At 52.4% G+C, this 16,524-nt stretch overlaps 2 protein-coding genes across 4 annotated transcripts in view; both read right to left on the reverse strand.

Annotated features, from left to right (window-relative positions):
* The window catches only part of Bmp1 (bone morphogenetic protein 1), a 43,897-nt gene extending 32,634 nt beyond the window's left edge, over positions 1 to 11,263 (reverse strand). The window contains exons 1-2 of one of the 3 annotated variants that reach the window (XR_013042510.1): positions 10,914 to 11,206; positions 2,400 to 2,513 (exon numbers count right to left, since the gene is read on the reverse strand). Coding sequence is in view for 1 of the 3 variants with exons in the window: in XM_006989100.4 (XP_006989162.2) it covers positions 2,400 to 2,513; positions 10,914 to 11,085 (286 nt within the window). In the remaining 2 variants the exon portion in view is untranslated. Of the gene's footprint in view, positions 1 to 2,399; positions 2,514 to 10,913 lie in introns of all 3 variants that reach the window. The other 2 variants (XM_006989100.4, XM_016007491.3) reach the window with 2 other exon arrangements.
* Positions 11,264 to 11,975: 712 nt separating this feature from the next.
* Sftpc (surfactant protein C) lies at positions 11,976 to 15,347 on the reverse strand. The gene is made up of 6 exons (XM_006989103.4): positions 15,190 to 15,347; positions 13,645 to 13,803; positions 13,173 to 13,295; positions 12,843 to 12,953; positions 12,370 to 12,520; positions 11,976 to 12,157 (listed from the first exon to the last, which is right to left on the reverse strand). The coding sequence occupies exons 1-5, from the start codon at positions 15,229 to 15,231 to the stop codon at positions 12,380 to 12,382; spliced, it is 576 nt and encodes a 191-aa protein (XP_006989165.3). The 5' UTR covers positions 15,232 to 15,347; the 3' UTR covers positions 11,976 to 12,157; positions 12,370 to 12,379.
* Positions 15,348 to 16,524: the final 1,177 nt, after the last annotated feature.

The raw sequence follows: 16,524 nt of genomic DNA on the forward strand, positions 1-16,524 counted from the left end.
ACGTACCTCAGTGGTAAAATGCTTGCCTGGCACGCATGACGGCCCAGGTTCAATCTCCACTACCACACATACGTACAAAACCAAAACCAAACAAAAGCTGGGGTGTATCTTACCAAGAAATGCCCGTGTTCAATAAGTTTGTTTTGGCTGGAGTCCATGCTGCTAGCCATGAGTTCAGTGTTTGTGGACTAACTTCATATTAAATAAGGTGTCTTTAAATGAAACACACATAAAATGTGGCCACAGGGTGATCAGTTTACAAAACTGTCACCAAAGGCTGGTGGGAGCTTGCATTTCTCCTAGGAGCAATGACTCAGTATTTGCTAATTCATGCTTCATGGAGACTCTGTAAAGTCACTATAATGTTCTGTAATAGCTGTGAAGCTGGGCTCTAAGTATCCGGAATGGCCACGGAGAGCAAGAACGGGCTAGGACTCCAAACTAAGACAATGAGGTACTCTCATTTCCCAGGAACTGCGAGGACTCGAGGGATCCCGGGTTTGGAACATGTCCCCTCTTGTCTAAGAAGCCTTGACTCCAGTGAAGAATACAGAGTCGTGTGCTTCCTGGGGGCTTCAGGACCCACATTCCCACGTGACACAGCAGCGCTATGGCATTGGGGCGAGTGCCACTGTCTGATTCTGAATGAAGAGAAGACTAAAGCCAAAGGTGTGCCCAAAATCACCTGGAGGGCTGGTAGCAGGCCCCGGTAAGACTTACGCCTTCCCACTCATGTCCCCTGAGGTCCTGCAAACTTCCCGTCACAGATACCAGAATACCCTTTGATGCCGACCCTCCTCTGTGTTTTTCTTTCTTGGTTTGGTTTTGTTTTGTTTTGTTTTGTTTTGTTTTGTTTTGTTTTTCAAGACAGAGTTTCTCCGTGTAGTTTTGGTGCCTTTCCTGGATCTCGCTCTGTAGACCAGGCTGGCCTCGAACTCACAGAGGTCCACCTGCCTCTGCCTCCCGAGTGCTGGGATTTAAGGTGTGCGCCACTGCCACCCGGCTCAACCGCTCTCTTTGGATAAACCCCCAAACTGCTCACACCAGGATCATCCTTCCTGCTGGATAGGGGAGATGGCCTGGCACATCCAAGTATGCCCAGAACCGTGAACCTCAAGAGGAATCGGGCACTTGTCATAGGGAGCCTCCGTGCAGGATTTCTGAAGCATGCTCCAGCTCCCGCCTGATGTTAGACTGTCCCTCAGCACAGCAGTAAGAAGGATGGGAAAAGCCAATCCAGCCATTCTCCTTCCCCATCACCAATACCACATAGGTTAGTAGGTGCCTGGGCCACCAGGAAACAAGGAGCTTTGAGCCCAGCTTTAGGACACGTGAATAAATCCTTTTTGTGTGGCGTGGGAAGATACTAACTGGACGTGAGACAAGAGAACACTGGAAGGAAAGGTGAACAGTTGGGTCTTGGAGACAGTTTGGCAGGGGTGCTGATGAAGCTCCTGAGGATGGCCCCAAAGAATGCACAGGAGGAGTTCACACACTGGGACCAGGAGACCCAGGGGGACTGAGTTATTGGGCACAGCATGATGGAGACATGGGAGACACTGGGAGACAATGGTTTGAATTCTAGCTCTAGTCCTACCACCTACACACTGTGTGTGTGTGTGATACTAGGCCAATCACTTTACCTTTGTGAGGCTTAGGCCTGGCTTCTGGGAAACATGAGTGGTCCTGACACTTACCCCTTGTCCTGGTTGGATTTTTTTTTTTTTTTTTTTTGTCAACTTGACACGAGCTAGGGTCATCTGGGAAGAGGAACTCTTAGTTGAGAAAATGTCTTAAGATTGGCCCAAGTCTGTGGGGTACTGTCTTGATTGATGACTGATGTGGAGGGGCCCTGCTTACCGTGGGTGGTCTTGGGGTGTCGAAGAGAGCAAACTGAGCAAGTCAGAAGGAGCAAGACAATAAAGAGCACTCCTCCATGGCCTCTGCTTCAGTTCCTGCCTCCAGGTTCCCGCCCTGACTTCCCTCAGTGATGGAGCCTGACCTGACTGAGCATTGTCAGCGGAAGGACACCCCTTATCCTCCCTAAGCTGCTTCTCCTCATGCCGTTCCACCACAGCAACATAAACCCTAACTAAGACACTCTTGAAGGTGGCTGGAGACAGTCAAGCAGGACAATACTTTGGAAAGGACTGTGTAAGCTGTATGCCAGAAAAACACTGGCTTTTGCTTCCCATGGGTGTTGACATGATTTCTCCTCTGGGGAAAGAAAAAGATACCCCAAAGGAAGACATCCCCTGTGTTGGGTTCAAGTTCATGGCCTCTGTCCTGGGAAGGCCTGGCTGGAAATGGGGGGTGGGGGGCGTGGAGGCCGAAATCCTTGTTTCCCAAATCTGAAACACATTTCCAGGACACAGAGAGGCAGCCCGTCGCCAGTGTACCTGAAGCTCTGACGGATGACCTTCGGGCTGTCTGCTGTCTGAGAGCTGTAGCCTGCTGCACCCGGAAGGCCCTCAAGTCCTCTTCATCCAGGGCAATGTCCCCGAGAAAGGCAGCTGGAGAAACAGAAAGTAGCCAGAGGCTGAGTCCTCTTCCCGAGGCTGTGCACATGGTGCGTACAGCCCTGACACAGCGGATCCACAGCCCTGACCCCTGCAGCCGCCCGATGCTCACATGCCACCAGAGAGAGATGGGAAAGGAGGAGAACGACAGGTCAGCTTCTAGAATCTCTTCAGGGATTACATTTGCTTTTGATTTCCAAGCACAGCAAGAATGAAGTGTGATGACACATGCTTATAGCCACAGCTATCCAGGCAGCTGAGGCAGAAGATCACTTGGGTCTGGGGTTTGCAGGCTTAAACTTAGAGAGGGAGATGGCTCGGCAGGAAAAAAGGTGCTTGCTTCCAAACCCAATAACCCGAGGAAGGAGAGAACCGACCCCTGCAAGCTGTCTTCTGATCTACACACACACACACACACACACACACACACACACACAGAGAGAGAGAGAGAGAGAGAGAGAGAGACAGAGACAGAGAGACAGAGAGACAGAGAGACAGAGACAGAGAGAGACAGAGAAAGGCAGGGAGTCAATAAAACTGTTAATAAATAAATAGTCCCATGAAGACATAATTGTATCACTCTTCACATTATCTTCAGAAAATAATTAGTACCCACTATGGGCCAGACATTAAGTCAGAGGGTAGGAAGGCAGAAGCGGCTCCCTGGCCCTACGGAGCCAACCTTAACAACACAAAGTTCACACACACACTGACTCAGAGAAGTCCACAGACAGACCCGTGCTCTGACAGTGGGACGTGATGAAGAGAAGATGCTCTGGGGTCTAAGAGCCCACGTGTTAAAGGCTTGGTCCCCAAGGTGGCGCTACTGGGAGGTTCCGTGCACCCTTGGGAAGTGGGGTCTTAGAGGGGCTGATGCGACTGTGTGTGTGCCCTTGAAGGGGGTCGTGGGACCTGGGCCTCCCCTCATCCTCTCTTTGCCTCTCGGTTGATTTGATGAGCCGTTTTACTCTGCCAAGTGTTCCCCCCACAGCCTGCTGCCTCTAAGAGGCTCCAGAACCAAGTTCTCCACTCTCACGGACTAGAAACTCGGCAACAATACGCCAAAACAAACCTTTTCTCTAAGTCGGTCCTCTCAGGCGCTTGGTTACGGCATCGGAAAGTTGACTAACTAGCAGTCTATGTGTGAGTCCACGTTCTGTGCTGAGTATGTGGTGTCACATAGTAAATGTCACTCAACCAAATGGGGGAGGACATGAAGTAGTGTAAGATGGTTGCTGTGCTTACCTGGTCCAATAAGACTTGGCACAGGGAAGCAAATCTGGGAGGCCAAGACTTATACCAGGAGGCTCCCAGCTAACAAGGAAAGGTGTAACAGCGTACAAACTGAATTCTAAGTTTCTGGGTCCTCCCTCTGGGAAGCAAAGGCCCAGGGGTAGGACAACCCTCCCACCCCCAAGAGGTCATTTCCATTTCTGGGCCTGGGAAAGGAAACCTCTGGAGAGATGGGTTGAGCGGCCTGTCTTCTTTCTGAGACATCGAGGGTAAGAGGGAGCAGAGCCACAGCACTGTCTGTCTTGGAAGGAGCCCAGATGTGAGCTTCACACTGGGCTGGGCTGGGCTCGGGGAGGTGGGAGGCCGAGCTGGAGATGGAAGCAGAGCGGCAGCTTCCCTGCAGCCGCTGCCGCCGTGACATCTGCTTCTCATCCCAGCAGAGTCAGCACTACACAAATTGTTTTAACCTTGAGGCCTTCCACACGGGTTCCTCCTCCCCGGTTGGCCCCACTGGGTGGATACATATACATTTACTTTATCACACACTTAGTCACAGATGGCTAATGTCCCTACGGGCATATGGTGACATCCAAACCCTTGCTGTCTGTGCAGAGCCATTGAGGTCAGAGACCACACCCCTGCACATGCAAGCAGCACCCCGCACTGGCTTTTGGGTAGAAGAGGCAGAATGAATGAATGAATGAATGAATGAATGATCATGCCAGTTGGTCTGCAAATACGTGCCCAGAGACACATGCTCACTCAGACACACAGATCACCTGAATGCGTGAGCGACCTTAGCAGTCACCAAGCCAATCTTTCATTTAACAGTTTAGGAAACTGAGGCCCGGAAGGAAACTGACTTTAGACTACACTGCCAAGCCTCTGGACTTACCACTTTACCAGGGGTAAATTCCTAGTCCAGTGCATTTGCTCAAGTTCATTACCTCTCTCGGGAACCCAGATTGTAAATACGTATAAACGAAAATAGACACTCAGACATACACACACATCCACACACACACACAAAAAAAAATATACGCACCGTCACAGAGTTCTAAAAAGACACAGATACAAGCTCCAACACACACAAGCCAATGGCAAGCTCTGGGAACTCATTAAGCCTGTAATAGTAGCAATAATGACACCTTGTGTAAATGTCTGTTGAAATTTACCCAGCGCTTTCCAGTTCACAAAGTGTTGGCTCATTAATGAGTCCATTTAACCCTGGCCCACCCACAGCATGCCCAGTAAACCATATGACACCCCTAGGAGTGTCCCATCACAAACATTTGGAGAGATAACCTCATAGCTGAACGCCGCTCCCCTCCCTTGACTAAAGAGATCAGGGCCCTGGGGCCAAACAGAGAGATGGCATGTCCAAGGTCACCAGCCTGTAACTAGTCAAGAGTCTCTTTTGGAGCATGCAAAAGGGGATGAGACAGGTGAGAGTCCAGAGAGGAGATGGTAGGTTCCTCTATGCCAGTGCAGAAACACCTCACACTACTGTAAGCTTTGTACTTGTACACATACATGGCACCTCCAGGCTTCTACACCCACGCCTAAGAGCATCACCAGACACACTTGTCCCTCAGTCTCCCTACAGTATCAACTCCAGGACCCCTACAGATACCAAAATCTCCAGATGCTCAAGTCCATATATAAAATGGCATTGCGTTTGCACAGAACCTAACCATATCTTCATTCATTCCCTCTTTTTTCTTCTTCTGAGACAGGGTCTTATGTAGCCCACTCTGGCTTCAAACTCCCTATAGAACCAAAGATGACCTTAAAATTCTGATCCTCCTGTCTCTTCTTCCCAAATGCTAAGATTACATGCATGAACCGCCCTACCTGAATAATAGTACTTGGGCTCGAACCCAGGGCTTTGTGCATGCTAGGCAAGCCTTCTAATAATTGACCATATCCTCACCCCTCCTATATACTTCAAATCATCTCTAGATGATCTACAATACTTCATACAATGTGAATGTTAAGTAGTTATTATACCGTATTTCTTAGGGAATAATGAAAAAGTCTGTAGATGTTCCATCCAGACTTTTTTTGGATGGAAAAAGATGTTCCATCCAATTTTTTCTTTAGATAATTTTGATCCATGGTTGGTGGAATATGTGGGTGCAGAACCCACAGATACAGAAGGCAGTTGTACCCATAGGGCTGGACTATCAGCAAAGAGCAGTCTTTGGAGGCAGAGGGGGGTCTTTGAATCTCGGTTTGGCTCCTGGTAGCTGACATTCATGTAAATTCTTTAAAACCTCAGTTTTCTCCTATATAAAAGGCACACAGGCCGGGCGGTGTTGGCACGTGCCTTTAATCCCAGTACTCTGGAGGCAGAGGCAGGTGGATCTTTATGAGTTCAAGGCCAGCCTGGGCTACAGAGTGAGTTCCAGGAAAGGTGCAAAGCTACACAGAGAAACCCTGTCTTGAAACCTCTCCCCGCCCCCCCCCCCAAAAAAAGAAGGCGGCGGCACATAATAGAACACATCTCCGAAGATTACTGCAAGAAATCATGTATGTAGATGAAGCATCTACTCCAAGCCTGGAGCGTTAAAAGCAACTGCTAAGTTCACTGTGCTCACCACATCACCTCCAGTCCCGGAGACTCAAAGTCAGCTCCAACCCTTCCCTAGACATATTCGGTCCTTTGCACTCACTCCCCAGCTGAATGACTCTGTGGACAGAGACTACAGAACCACGTTGGCCTGTGGGAGACCCGGGGCAGTGTGGGACCGGGGCAGGGCAAGTAGAAGAAGCCGGGCTAGCTGCAGAGCTCAGCTGGATGCCCTGTGGTGATGTCATGGCTGAAGAATGCATGGGAACAGAATGGGGGTTAGGGGTGGGGTTGGAGAGGAGTCTATGGCCAGGAGCTGGGCTGACAGCTGGTCCATCTGGGATCCTAACCTTAGGAAGCTGGACAATCTAGATACAAGAGGGTTCAGGATGCTTTCCTGGTCCAAAGGAAGCCCCAGGGTCAAGGTCAGGGTCAAAGTAGCAGCTGTTTTCAACACAGGATCAAAAGTTCTTGTTTTGCTCTCCGGCTGTAAACCGGCCAGGAAGCACTTGAGGGTGCTCTGTAGCCAGGCCCGGGGCTGGAGGGGAAAGATCACAGAGACACATCAATGTGCATGTGGACCTAGGGAGCAATCTTTGTCCCCTAGGTCAGCCTCTGGACTCCAAAGTTCCCTCCCCCTTGGCATGGCCAGGCCTCCCCTCCTGTTGGAGCCTGGCTGGTGTGATGGAGCGCCAAGGCCATGTACGCAGGACAGGCATGTACCCCCCCCTCAATGAATGCCGACTTGCAGCCGAGGGAGGATGTACTTGTGGCCCCGGAATACGCAAATGGACTTATTCTCCTATCCACTTACACATCAGTGCACACTTGTGCCTGTGCTCACCCAAGAAGAACAGACGACCCGCCATGAAGCAAAGACACATGCACAAATGTATACAACAACCAATCCCCTGTGCGAGTTCCAGGGTGTTCTAACATATAAGAAAAAGAAAACAAAAGCAGCACACTGTATCTCACAGTCCACGGAGAAGGGCGTCTAGGAACGGACGGACAGAAGCGTGCACATGCAGAGGGAGGAAGAGGCCAACTGAGCCCCCATACTCCTCAGGAGAGAGTCTGCTCCACTCCTCCTTCAGCAGCACCAATGTTTTCCCGCCTCACTGGAGAAACAGAATTCACGAGCTCCTGCTTCCTGCCAGCTGTGGTCCCAGCACACCTTTGATCCCAGCACTCAGGAAGCAGAGGCAGGTGGACCTCTTTGAGTTTCTGGGCCAGCCTGGTCTACAGAGTATGTTCCAGGCCAGCCACGGCTACACGGTGAGATCCTGTCTCAAAACAAGAGAAGGATCCCTTCCTCCTGAGGTATCTAACTGTTCTCCCTCCATTAGGACCCATGGAGATGTGTTTTCCTCCACGCCTGGGGCACCTCAAAGTGAGGGTGACTCAGGCAGGGAACAGGGGGGGCTTAAATGGGTGGAGTGACTCACTCCTCAGAGTGTCTGGAAGAGGGAATGTCGTCTGGTGAGAGATAAGGTCATGTGCTTCCTGTGGACTCCACACCTGGGCCACAAGGACCCTGGGGTGAGGTGGTAAGAAGGGCCCTGAAGTACTGTCCGACGGATCTCTTCTCCTGCAGACCCACTGGTTGCCAGCTGAGGTCTAAGTGGAAGCCATGTGTGTCAGTGGCAAGACATCTGGGGCAGAGATGCTACGCTGGCAATCTCTGAAATCCTCTTTCATGGCTCTGGCACTCAACGTACAAGAAACCAGGTTTTCCAGGAAATCCCCTGATAGCAGACTTGGTAGAATCAGCCTTAAGCACACCAGTAGCCTAGGTTAGCTTCTGGCCCAAAAGTTCAGAAGCTTCCCTGGGACATCAGGGGTCTTAATTTTTGTCTTTACTTTAACAGCAGCCATAAATGGATATAGTGGCTCTCACCCCTGTAATCTCAGCATATGGGAGGCTAAGGGCAGAGGATGATGAGTTCAAGGCCAATTTAGTGAGACCCCATGGACAGAAGTAAAAAATAAATAAATAAATCTAACTCAAACAGTAACTGTAGAGTTATTTTCAAATGAGGAGGCCTGGCTATGTTTAGAATAAACAGAGAGATCCCATTTAAGCTGGGAGAATCAAAGGGTTTTCACTGCTAGTCCTCTGTGCGGGAAGAAAAAGGAAGAGGAGGAAGGAGAAGTCTACCAGCCACTTCCAAAGGAAGTACAGACAGGCACCTGCCCCGGGCACCCCAGCATCTGGTGGTCAGGGCTATGGAGGGGCCAGGAGGCAAAGTCAGGCAGGAAGAAGCAACATGAAGAAGCGAGTTGGTGGGTCTGTGGAGGGGACAGCAGATGAGGTGTATGTGTATGTACACTAGTCCAGTTCCCTCTGGGGTGGGCCACAGGGCCTAGGCATCAGTCACACCCAAGAAGAAGGCCTGATCTGACCCTGAAGTTGGGCCTTGTTGGGCTCTAGGCCCTCTCAGCCACCTCAGGCCTGGCCGAGCTTCCCAACCAGCCTCAATTCACCCTGATGGAGAGCTTTCTCCACAGCCCTTGTTTGAAGCTCCAACTCAGCCAGCCCCACCCTAGCATGAAATCTGAGACTGGGGATGGAGCCCTGAGCCTCTTGCTAGTCCCAAAAATCACTCCCACTTTCAACATCAGCATGGCTCCCTACTCATTCTTGGAGGCTGTGCTCCTGGCCCACGTCCTCCACAAAGCCTCCACTTTGCGAACCTTCCCAGACTCCTGAGATCGCTTCGCTCTGCCCTGCCCATCACCAGGAATGAAGAGGTGACAAGGGACCCCTATTCTTCCCGGCTAATGCTGTGTAACTCTAGTGTGCTCTTGGGTCCTTGCTTAGATGGTGATCTCCTTAAGGACGGAGATCTGTCTGGCATCTCTCTGCACCTCTGACATCAAACCCAGGCCAGAGACATTATCAGGGACCGTGCATCACAGAATGGATAAAAGATGCAGGACAGGGTCAGGGAGATGTCAGCTCTTCTTAAAAACCCAAGCCTGTACTCTCTCAAAAGAAATGAATCAAGAGCCAGAGGCACAGAGCACAAGGGGTACACATTTATTTAGTGCTTACTGTATGCTGATAATAAATGACTTATATGTGTCCTCAGATTTAGACCTTACCACCAGCTCTACGAAGGGGTGTACTGTCAGTCCTGATTTACTAATGAGAAAACTAAAGTTCAAAACTATGTTTGGCTTTCCTGGTGGCTAATGAGTCCTTCAGAATCCATGCCCTGCTCATTCCTCTTCCTGTCCATCCACCACACACACTGACTCAGAAACAGCTAATGTCCTGGTTTGCCCACAGCCTATCAGGCTTGGAAGAGGAAGGGCTGGAGGGTCTGGCTTGCCCTGCCCACACTAAAATGGTCCCTATCCACCCGAGGGTGGATGGATCAAGCCGCCTGTGGTCAGAACTATAGCTGCCTGTCCCAAGGCTCTGTGTTCACTTCCTTTCCTTGTGTCCCTGTCCCTGGCTCTGGCTCTTCACAGACAGGCTGAAGTCAGAAGCAGGAAGTTGAGGAAAAGTTGTGACATCTTGTCCTCAGCGTGTTCCAGGCAATCTGCTCAGGGACATCAGTCAGGCCAGTGGCCTGAGTGCCTGGTCATCTGGTCACTCTAGGGGGATCACTCCAGGAGGACCCTCCTGGACAAAGATCACACACACACACACACACACACAGAGAGAGAGAGAGAGAGAGAGAGAGAGAGAGAGAGAGAGAGAGAGAGAGAGAGAGGAAGCCGTGACCTTGACTAATTAGCCTCAGGTGTCTGTGGGGCGAGAGAGCTGATGTAGAATATCCAAGTTTTCTTTGTGTGGCTCATTTGCTATCCCAACTTGGCTCTGGCAGAGCTCTCCTAGCACACAGGGGCACAGGTAAGTCCTCTCCTGGCCGGATTTCTCTGGCGTTGACAGCTGTCTCTTGAGTACCGGGAGAGCTGCTGCAGCTGGTTAGAATCACAGGGTTGCCCACGAAGGAGTATCTCATGGAACCCCCTGAAAAACTTTTCCTTCCACTGGGCTGAGTATCTGGGAAATCTATTCCTTTGGACAGCAGGCCTTCTGGGCATCAAACCAGACAGATGTGTAGCACTATGGCAAACAGACAAGTGGGCAAACACCAATATTCCACAAAGCGGGAGGGATAGGGGAGAAGGGAAAAGCACACAACACACACACACACACACACACACACACACACACACACACACACACACACACACACACACACACACGCTCACTCACACACGGAGTTTGGCCAGTAAAGTTTCCTTGTGGAGAAAAAGCCTCCCTGCCAGCGGGATTCGCTGAGACCCAGGGAGATTTCCCCAGGAATCCTCTTCGAAGGCAAGCGGCAGCCGCAGCAGTTTCCACCAACGGCAGCAAAACTTCAGTCCTAAAAGTCCCCCAAACTTCCCCCTCCCTTTCTCCCTCGGTCTTTTGTTCCCCCACTGCATTGCCAACCAAGCAGCTCCCAGCTTCCCACACTGGACTGTCCTCCCCCAACCCCAACCCCAACCCCTGCCCAGCCCGCAGCCTCGATCCCGGCCTGCTCACACCCGGCTCCCGTGCGCCCCAGAGGGAGCCGGGGGTCGCTCACCCGCCTTGCAGGGGTCTTTGTAGTTGAGGACCTCCGGGGCGTCCTCCTCGCCCAGGTCGTAGGTGTAGTCGGCCAAGTCCAGCGGCCGCCCGGCGCGCGGGAGCAGCAGCAGCAGCAGCAGCAGCAGCGGCAGCGACAGCAGCGGCAGCGGCGGGCGGGCCACGCCGGGCATGCTGGCGGGCAGCGGTGGCGGTCGCGCCCGGACGCGGGAGCGGGGCGACGGGGAAGGGAGCGCTGGAAGCGAAGGGGAGGCGCTCTCCCCCCGCGGCCACCTCTTCCCGTCCCGTTTCCTGTCTCCCGCCCCCCGCTCGGCCCGGCTCGCTCCGGCCCTGGGCTCCGGCGTCCCCTCGCCCTCGGCTCGGTCGCTCCCTTTCTTTTTTTCCGCCGCCCTCCCACTCCCCCCCCCCCTTTTAGGGAAATGAGCTCGCTGGAGGGCGGGTTTTCGCCCAGCTCGGCCCCCCTCGGGGCCGGGACCGTGCTCGGCCGGGCCGGGAAGCGCGCCAGCCGGGCGGGGAGGGCGAGAGTAGCGCCGCCCGCCCCGGAGGGGGGATCGGCTGCCTGGGGCCGGGGCCGGGGAGGGGGCGCGGGCCCGGGATGCCCGGAGGCACCGCTCCCGCTAGGGGCCCCCTAGTGGCCGCTGTCCCGCGCGGGGTGGAGTGCCTCCGGGCACGGGACACGCTGTCAGGTCCGTTCCTGCCTCTCAATCCCTGGATCAGCGGTCGTTCTCTTAGCCCGAGACTCCAGTCTGTCTGTCTCAGACCTGCTCTCTAGCTTCTCGCTGTCTCTCTGTCTTGCTGTCTCTCCGCCTGTCTCTGTCGCTGTCCTTCCCTGCGGACACACCGCTGGAGGGCGCCTAACACCCGTGTATGGCACCTAGGTCCGGTCCCCTATCCCCGCATTTTGCCCCCTTCGCCACTACCTGGGGTAAGACCAAATCCCCATCACTCTTAGACAGAAAGGATGTGGCAAAGCGTCCCAACTCCCCCAAACCCTTTCCTGCCCAGGACGGCTCCCCCGCCGAGAGCGGAACTGAGAAAATGTGCAAGAAAAGAAATGCCACCCTTTGTTTTTCAATCAGGCTGCTTTATTGTTTTGTGGTGGGAGCCCCCTGGCTCGTAGGAGACACCTCTCCTCTACTGGCTTCTACTCGGTCCTGTCGGGCGTGAACAGGAGCAGCTTCCTGCTTGTCTGCAAAAGACCCTTTGCTGCAGGTCGTTCCTGTCCCGATGCGGTTTCCGCCGACCCTGTGGAGCAAAGAACTGATGTTTATCATGTGTAGGAGGGGTACCAAGGGGCCACCCGCTTGATTCCAAGGTGGGCTGTGTCTGTGAGCCTTCCATCCTCTGAGCTTCCCAGACCCCTGACTTCAAGAGATCCCTAGTAGGTCCGTTGACAAAGCAGGCATTCCAAGCCCTCCCAGTGTTGCTCAGGCACCCTGAAAGGCACCGTTGCTCACCTGAGGGGTCCTAGATATAGTATAGTGGTAGCTCTCCACACAAGGTGCTCACAGCAAGGCCTAGGAAAGCCAGGTCTCTCCCAGAAGACTCGGAACCAGCGTCATGCGCTTCCTCCTGGCCCAGCTTAGAGGTGGATGCTGAGGGCTTGTCCTGGAAAGAGTACCTATGTTCAATCTCACCTGCAATCCTTATTGTGGGACCCTTGGCCAGGCACGTTCTCTGAGGCTCAGTTTCCCCACCAATACAGAGGGACTGGGCTGGAATCAGAAGCCCACAGGTGGTGTCTGCGCTCAGCCAAAGTCAACAACTTAGCAGCTAACAGCTGGGGACGGTGTGACACAGGTGAGTGTAGACAGAACACATCTGGCCCAGGGGAATCAACACCAGACAGATGGCACTAGCCACCATCTCAAATATTCCTCTCCCCAGCTCTTGGAGGGAGACAGCTCCCTCCCTCCACGCACACACCCACCTGGAAATTCTGGAATTTTCTAGTAAGAGCCTCAAGACTAGGGATGCTGTCTGGAGCCATCTTCATGATGTAGCAGTAGGTTCCCGGAGCTGGCTTATAGGCAGTCAGGAGCTAGGCATGCAACACTGGAGGTCATTCAGGGAAGTCCCTTTCCTTGCTCACTCCCCAGCCCTGATTGTCCTCTAATTCCCTTTAGATTGGCCGTGGGAGACACATCTGAGTCAGTGATTCAAGCATCCGAGGAGAGGCAGCCAGGCATGGAATGGGGAGAGACCTCTGGAAAGAGGTGGTACCACTGGGCAGTTCTATTGGTCCCTCGGGCATACTCACCCGCTGGTAGTCATACACAACAATCCCAGTGGAACCAACGGAGAAGGTAGCGATGGTGTCCATGTGCTCACTCGGGGCTAGGCGTTTCTGAGTTTCCGGTGCGCCAATGCTCATCTCAAGGACCTAGGGAGAGGGTGTCAGAGTGCTGCCTGGCGTACCTCTTTCTTCTCTCAGCCCTTTGGTACCGGTATCTACCCAGAGCCCTCTATTCAAATGCAATGCCTTCTCTCCTGAGATCCCTGAAAGGCTACACATAACAGGTGTGTGTCTCACACTGTAGGCCAGGGCCTGGAGGAAAATCATCTCTGCGGGACTGCTACCCCATCTCGGCTTGTATCACTCAAGATATGCTCTTGTTTGCCCACTCCCTTCCCTTCCTCTCCGGCAGCTGTCCATCTGTCTGCCCATCTCACCCAGCCCTTCTGTCCGACATACCTCGTAGCTACTGTTTGCCCAACCCCGGCTTGCTCACCATCTCGGTATGCTTCTGACTCATGTGGAGGCCCATGAGCAGGGCCCCTACGATCACCACGACAACAAGGACCACCACCACAACCACGATGAGAAGGCGTTTGAGGTGCACGGGGCAGCACGGGATGCGGAACTGGCTCCTGGGACCTGCTGAGTAATCCTGAGAAAGTGGAGAAATCAGCGAGACGAGTAGGCAGTTGAGAGGATGCCCATTCCTCTCCCTACCAGACACCCTCTCATACCCCTTTAGGCTACGAATATGCAGAGAAGGACTGGGGTGATCAGAGAAGGCTTTGGGGGAGGTGGTTGGATTCTAACAAATAGGATTTGTTAGAGCAATGGTATTGTTAGTGCCATAGATACTTAGAAAGTTAGAAGCAAAGTCTACATGTGGAAGGATCCAAGAGAGCCAGTTAGCAATCTTATCTTCTGTTTCCCCAAGGCTCCTGGCACCTCAGACCTAGCCAGTGTTTTCTGTTCCCTCCAAGCATCCAGGTAGCTCCATCTCCACACCTTTGTGTGGGCTCCTTTTCTTCCTTCCATGCCTTCCTCCTCTGCCTTGTGAGCACCTGTATATTCTTCCTAGTCCAGTTCATTCATGTGTTATCTTCATATTTTTTACATTTATTTGCAAGTGTGTGTGTGTGTATATGTGTGTGTGTGTGTGTGTGTGTGTGTGTGTGTGTGTGTGTGTAAAACTCACAGATAACATCTCTCCTTCCATCATGTGAGTTCCAGAGATTAAACTCAAGCTATCACAGCTGGTAGCAAGCCCTCGTATCTGTGGAAGCATCCTTCCTCCTTTTTTTTTAAAGACCATATCTATGGCCCAGGCCGGCTTCCAAGTCCATACATACATATCTAAAGATGACCCTGAATGATTATCTTGCTTACACTCTCAAACTGTGTGCATCCCAGGCCTGGTTTATGTGGTCCTGGGGACTGAACTCAGGTCCCTAAGCTTGCAAGGCATTCTACCCACTGATCTACACAGCCCAGCCTCACATGCCATTTTCTCTGTGGTCCTTCCTATCACCTCCTAATAACTTGGCGACTCTATCAGTGTTCTTCACAGGCCTTTCTATTGACCCCTATGGGCTCTCAACCCCTTTATACGGGAATTCATGGCTGCCATACCTGCCTCTGCCAGGGACTCTTTTTGTTTGTTTGTTTGTTTTCTTTTTTTGAGACAGGGTTTCTCTGTGTAGCTTTTGAAGCCTGTCCTGGAACTTGCTCTGTAGACCAGGCTGGCCTCAAACTCACAGAGATTCTCCTGGCTCTGCCTCCTGAGTCCTGGGATTAAAGGCGTGGGCCACTGCCACCAGGCTGCCAGGGACTCTTAATGATCATAGTGTCTCCATCCTAACAGCCCAATCCTAAACTGAGTCTATGAGTCTAGAAGAAGAAAAGAGGCCTTTAGAGGATAGAGCAGGCAAGTCCAGTACACTTGTGTACACACACACACACACACACACACACACACACACACACACACACACACACACAAAACCAAACCAAAAAGAAACCCATACAAAATGACACTCACCGGGGGACTCTCCATCAAGACTTCTTTGCTACCCACATCCATTTTGTAGGCTCTCTCGTCTTCTCGTCTATCTGGTGTGGCCAGTGTCTTATATATATCATCAGAGAGGGGGGACAGAGGTGAAGGACCGGCTCTCCTGTCTGCCAGCCAAGTCCTTGGCTTTGAAGCTTGTTTGTTCCTGGCTTTTAGAGCCTAGGCCCCCGATAAGCCAGCTGCAAGAGCCCCCAAGGGCCCTTGGCCTAGGCACATGAATCCTCTCGGGCCCCGACAAGAGCAAACCTGGCTGAGGTGAGCACACTCACCCTCAGGCCACCTGCTTCTCTCACCGTGGGTGTCTTTCTGGCATGTCTGCCTCTCCTGCTGGCACCTGCCCTTGCAGCCCTGTGGCTTCTCTTCTTTTGACAGGCCAAACCTTGCCTGCGGTAGCCAAGAATCTGGCCATCCTTTCCACCAGATAATCTCCCCCGGGCTCAGGCATGAGTTCCATTCAGGGACTGAGAAAGTGGTGATTACTGGTGGGGGTGGAGAGGTGTCTACTGGGGGAACAGGGCCTAGGACAGCAGCTGGGAATCCTTTAGTGTTGTTTCTTAGACAGGGTCGGATTCCTCTTCGTCCAGCCTCCCACATGGGCTGTCCCTAACTACAGATTTGCTCCGGCCACTTTCCTCATTCTGTCCCCACTGCTGGGAAACTCTCACTCATGGGTGATGAGTCCTGTTTCACTCTTTGCTCTGGGCTTGTCTGGAAGTTGAACACTCTGATGACTTATCTAGGCCTTACTCTTCACCTTCCAGAGCTGAGGATCCAACATAGGGCCATGAGCATGCTTGGGAAGCCTTTCACCACTGAGCTACATCCCCAGCCCCTGACACTTTCTTAATCCAAGATGACCTTGCATGGGGCTGAGTGTGGTCCCAATCAGCCATCTTTGCCCTTCTTCTACTCTATCTACCCTTCTGACCCCCTTTTTATATTTTCTAAATGTGTCCAGTATGATTTAACCAAATCCCATCCACTTTCATGACCCCCTGCTTCTCCCCTCCCCCTGCCTTCTCTCTTCCCCCAAATTCTCTCCTGTGGCTTGGGGTACTGAGTCACATCTTCCAGTGACTTAGGATTGGCGTTACCCCTTCAGCTGGGCCTTGGCTACATGCCTTCAGTTCCCTTTTAAAGATGCATTGATTTGATTTGATGTGTATGAGTGCTTTACCTGCCTATATGTCTGTGTACTACCTGCATGCCTGGTGCCCTTGGAGACCAGAAAAGGACATCGGATCCACTGGAACTGGAGTTACAGACTGTTGTGAGCTTCCAAGTGGGTGCTGGGTATCAGAC

This window comes from Peromyscus maniculatus, chromosome 9, assembly GCF_049852395.1.
Source record: "Peromyscus maniculatus bairdii isolate BWxNUB_F1_BW_parent chromosome 9, HU_Pman_BW_mat_3.1, whole genome shotgun sequence".
Lineage (NCBI taxonomy): Eukaryota > Metazoa > Chordata > Mammalia > Rodentia > Cricetidae > Peromyscus > Peromyscus maniculatus.